At 49.8% G+C, this 5000-nt stretch overlaps 1 protein-coding gene across 3 annotated transcripts in view; it reads left to right on the top strand.

The window, feature by feature from the left end:
* LOC113824255 (glucose-6-phosphate exchanger SLC37A2-like) overlaps positions 1-4403 on the top strand; it is a 10583-nt gene extending 6180 nt beyond the window's left edge. The window contains exons 1-2 of one of the 3 annotated variants that reach the window (XM_027377022.2): positions 1-116; positions 2464-4403. The exon at positions 1-116 is cut by the window's left edge and continues 40 nt beyond it. In XM_027377022.2, coding sequence (XP_027232823.2) covers positions 2653-3924 — 1272 coding nt within the window. In that variant the 5' untranslated portion in view covers positions 1-116; positions 2464-2652 and the 3' untranslated portion in view covers positions 3925-4403. Of the gene's footprint in view, positions 117-2080; positions 2100-2463 lie in introns of those variants that run through there. The other 2 variants (XM_070131492.1, XM_070131491.1) reach the window with 2 other exon arrangements.
* Positions 4404-5000: the final 597 nt, after the last annotated feature.

Raw genomic sequence — 5000 nt, 5'->3', positions numbered from 1 at the left:
CAGTTCCCGACACTTGCGGAGGGCTAGGCGGGAACGAGCATTTTAGATAAGTGTTAGTTGGGCGCTGGGACTCACTGGAGAGGGAGCGTGCGTGTAATGGCGGTCTGAGTTTGAAGGTAAAACGATGGATATTTGCTTTGCTTTGTTTTTGTTATATGTATCTATTATCAGAGTTTTTCTTTCTTTTCTTTTTTTTCTATTTTTTGTTTTTGTTTTGTAGGGCTGGTTCCCGTGTGGTATTGTTATTTGGTGGGGGAGAGAGAGCGAAGGGAGGAGGTGGTGGAAGGGAGACAAGAGCGGATAGAAAGTTATATTCACTTCGTTTTTGTGTGTTATGGGTGTTAGAGAGAGAGAGAGAAAATGATAGAGAGAGAGAGAAAATGATAGAGAGAGAGAGAAAATGATAGAGAGAGAGGGAGAGAGGGAGAGAGAGAGAGAGAGAAGGATGGAGAGAGAGTGAGAGAGAGAGAAGGATGGAGAGAGAGTGAGAGAGAGAGAAGGATGGAGAGAGAGTGAGAGAGAGAGAAGGATGGAGAGAGAGTGAGAGAGAGAGAAGGATGGAGAGAGAGTGAGAGAGAGAGAAGGATGGAGAGAGAGAGAAGGATGGAGAGAGAGAGAGATGGAGAGAGAGAGGGAGAGAGAGAGAGAAGAATGGAAGGATGGAGAGAGGGAGGGAGGGAGAAAGAGAAGGATGGAGAGAGGGAGAAAGAGAAGAATGGAGAGAGGGAGAAAGAGAAGGATGGAGAGAGGGAGAGAGAGAGAGAAAGAGAAAGAGAAAACAAAGAGAGAGAGAAAGAGATGAAAGGAGAGTGAGAGAGAAAGAGAAGGAGAGGGAAAGAGAAAGAGAAAGAGAGAGAGAGAGAGAGAGGCACCCAGTTGTGAATATAGTAATGCGATCATTATAATCATATACCACAGGGAAGATATGTATGAGCACCTGGGGGGCGGAGAGGAGGCGGCGGCATACATTTCCAAATGATCGGTTTGTTAAAGACTTATGAATATGTACGGAAATAAAATGCATATATATCCGTCTATATATGCACATCTGTCACATATATAGAGATAGATCAGTGCGTGTCTTCCGGAGAGATAGATAGATAGGCCTTCATTTCTGTGTACATGCTTGGTCCTTATAGGCCTATGTGACATTTTATCTATCATTTTTAACACACCTGATGTAAAGAATTTAGGATTGACTTCATTACAAGAAAAGGAAGAAAGAAAGTTTGAAGGGATTGACTTCATTGATTTTAAAAAATACAAGTCTTGGAATATTTAAAAGTGTTTTCTGTTTGTTTTTTATTATATATGTTCATAGATTAAAGTTTTATTTTGTATGTCATTTCAAGGGGATGGCATTCACAACTGTAGTTATATACATGACACATCGTATGACACATGGCAGATCGATGTTCGTGACTGACGTGACGTATGAAAGTTTGTGTCGTTTTGCTGCGTTTGTCACCTGTTTGGACGAGTGTGTGTGCCACGAAGACGTTTGTGTTTGTGTGTGTGTTTGTTTGTGTGTGTGTGTGTGTGTATATTTGTGTGTGTGTGTGTGTGTGTGTATTTGTGTGTGTGTGTGTGTATATTTGTGTGTGTGTGTGTGTGTGTGTATATTTGTGTGTGTGTGTGTGTGTGTGTGTGTGTGTGTGTGTGTGTGTGTGTGTGTGTGTGTGTGTGTGTGTGTGTGTGTGTGTTTATTTGTGTGTATATTTCTGTTTATTTGTGTGTGTGTTTATTTGTGCGTGCGTGCGCGCGCTTGTGCTTATGCTTGTGCGTGTGTGTGTGTGCGGGTGTGTGTGTGTGTGTGTGTGTGTGCGTGCGTGTGCGTGTGTGTGTGTGTGTGTGTGTGTGTGTGTGTGTGTGTGTGTGTGCGCGTGCGTGCGTGCGTGCGCGTTTGTGCTTATGTGCGCGTGCGTGAATGTATAGCTGTGTCTGTGTACGGACTGCAAACCGCGCGCTCCATTGGCGAGAGCAAACGCGCCGTGCAGACAGGTGTGGCGGCCCAAGCACCAATCGCAGCCACCACTTGACTCGACGCCATTCCCTCCCAGACCGATCGAGCTTCTTCGGAGGGTGTCGTCGAGTCGGAGGTGTTGATCACGGGGGTTTTTAGTCGGACCGAGGGTGGGGGAGGCGGGGGAGGGGAAGGGGGGAGAGGGGGAAGGGTCCGTGTGGGCAGGTAGATACGCCCCCCTCCTCCGCTCGGGTTGGTTTCTGGGGTGGGGTGTGTGGGGTGTGGTGGTGCATAGCCGGGGCGTTGGTTTTGAGAATATTTGTTTATTTTATTTTATTTTGTTTATATGTTTATTTGTCTGGTTCTCTTGCTGTCTCCGTCAGTCTGTCTGTCTGTCACGCACAGGAACAAACACACGCGCGCACACGCACACACACACACACGCCCACACACACATACACCCACCCACCCCAGACGACCTAACCCTCCCCGTGCCGCAGATGTGAGGGGCCCGGCCTGGAGAGCAGCCCAGCGCACCAGCCCGTCCTGATCTTCACGCGTGACCCCTACCTCAACGCCCGCGCCAGCACCACGCCCACCATCGCCAACAGCGTGATCAAGGGCGTGCTCACCGCCCTCTACGACCAGAACTTCCACATGCCCGCGTAAGGGAGCCGACGGCCTTCAGGATGACTCGCCTGCAGCTGTGGCAGGGCGTGGTGTTCCTCCTGCTGTGGCTCGCCTACGGGGCCACCTACCTCCTGCGCAAGCCCCTGGGGATCATCAAGGGCGACCTCGAGGTGGGGTTCAAGGTGAAGCCCTCGAGCCTGGGCTGGGTGGACACGGCCCTGCTCCTGCCCTATGCCCTGGTGTCGCTCGCCCTGGGCTCCCTCGGGGACTGGCTGGGGCCGCGCCTCACCCTGGCCGGCGGACTTGTCCTCTCGGCGGCGGCCACCGTGCCCATGGCCTCGTGCCAGTCGCTGCCCCCCCTGCTGGTGCTGCTGACCGTCAGCGGGGCGGGGCAGGCGCTGTGCTGGCCCGCCGCCTGCGCCCTGCTCTCGCGCTGGTTCTCCGACGCCTCCAGGAACTCCGTGTTCGGCATGTTCGGCACGTGCTGCTTCCTGGGCGGCCTCGCGGGCACCGGCCTCGCCGTCTACATGCAGGCGGAGCACGGGTGGCGCTCGGTGTTCCTGCCGCCTGCTGTCATCGTGGCCTGCCTGGGCGTCCTGGTCAGCCTGCTGGGGAAGAGCCCTGCTGACCTGGGGCTCGTCGTGCCCAACCGGGCGGCCGACCAGCAGGCCAAGGATGGGAGGGAGAGCGGCACCTCCTTGTTCAGGGTGTTCCGGATGGCCATGGTGCCCGAGGTGTCCATGTCCATGTTCTGCATCAAGGCCGTGCGCTACGCCCTCATGTTCTGGCTGCCGCTCTACCTCACGCGGACGCTCGGCTACACCCAGACCGGCGCCGGCCTCGCCTCGACCTCCTTCGAGGTGGGCGGGGTGGTGGGCAGCGCCTGCGTGGGCATGGTGGTGGACCGGTGGATGGGCGGCCGCGCCCTGCTCGCCAGCACCATTGCCATTGCAGGCTCGGCCGTGTCGCTGCTGCTGTTCATGCTGACGGCGTCGTGGGGCTTCGTGTTCCACGCCGTATTCCTGGCCGTCGCGGGCGCCCTCAACTGCGGCCCCGACGTGCTCCTGGCGGGCTCGGTGGCGGCGGACATCGGGGAGCGGGAGGGCGGCGCGCCGTCGGCCGTGACGAGCGTGGTCAACGGCATGGGGTCCCTGGGCACGGTGCTGGAGGGCCCCGTGGTGGCCTTCGCGGCGGCCTGGTTCGGCTTCTCGTCCATGGTCCCGCTCATGATCCTGCTGCTGTGCCTCGGCGCCGTGGCTACCTTCCGCGCCAACCAGATCCACAGACGCACGCTGGGCAGAGTCAAGCTGTCGAATGAGACTATAGCGTAACACAAAAAAACTAACAAAAAAAAATCTTATTTATTACTTGATCTTCGCAACTTCTTTCTCAAAAGCTGTCGTGAATAGCAAGGTAGTAGGAAGTGAGTTTATTCTACTACTAAAGGTGTATAACATTCGCATAAATTTCACTTTTTCAGTATTATCTGTACCATTTGTTTCTCTAGTTAGCTCTTTGTGTTGTTAATTTTAGTACAGAAGAATAGAAACATATTTTGATTCAATTATTTTTTAATTTGATTATATGTATATCCTAGTCTGATTTAGAAGCTATTAAATGTTTGGCTTTAGCACAATTATGATAATATCCTCATAAAATGAGCACTCTTAATCTTCTTTAAGAATTCAAAGTAGTTATTCTATTAATATTATTGATGGGTTAGAGACAACTAACCCTTTTGCCAAGCACATTTCAGATTATATTGTGATATAGAATTGATTATGGCATTAAATGAAAAGTGTGAAAGTTTTGCCTCGTTTTATTGAGAAACCTTTGATAAAACATTGGTTGGTTATTTAGTGTCACCTACAATGAACCATTTTCCAAACACTGACACGTTAATTAATTTTATTTCCAGTGCTTCACGAACAATTCACCATGGATCAACAAGTCAACAATTATTCTCATATAAAAATATATATATACTCTGATATATAAATTATTTTTTTTAGATTATGTGTTTTATAGATTTGTGAATATTAGATCCGTCGGAAAATGACTAGGACATATAATTTTTTTTTTCCTGATTACACAATCATCCGAAAAGTAATCATTGAAGATTAATTCGTTCTATTCGAGCACCTTGTTTTTAAATTGTAAAAATCATTAAATTTAAAAAAAAATAAATTTTTGACTTTCTTAGAACCCAAAACCCATCTTGAAGGCTTTAAAAGGGGCGGGGTTGTAAATGGTAAAACACTTGTAAAGGTTCATAAAAACCTTTACGAAGGGTTAGGGAAACAACAGGTTATTACGAAGGTTCAGGCTTATAAACAACAGGCTTAGCCGTGTACGAAGGTTCAGGCTTATAAACAACAGGCTTAGCCGTGTACAAGGGGTTTGGGGT

The sequence above is a fragment of the Penaeus vannamei genome, chromosome 16 (assembly GCF_042767895.1).
Source record: "Penaeus vannamei isolate JL-2024 chromosome 16, ASM4276789v1, whole genome shotgun sequence".
In the NCBI taxonomy this organism is placed as follows: Eukaryota; Metazoa; Arthropoda; class Malacostraca; order Decapoda; family Penaeidae; genus Penaeus; species Penaeus vannamei.
This window is presented reverse-complemented; position numbering and strand designations above follow the sequence as displayed.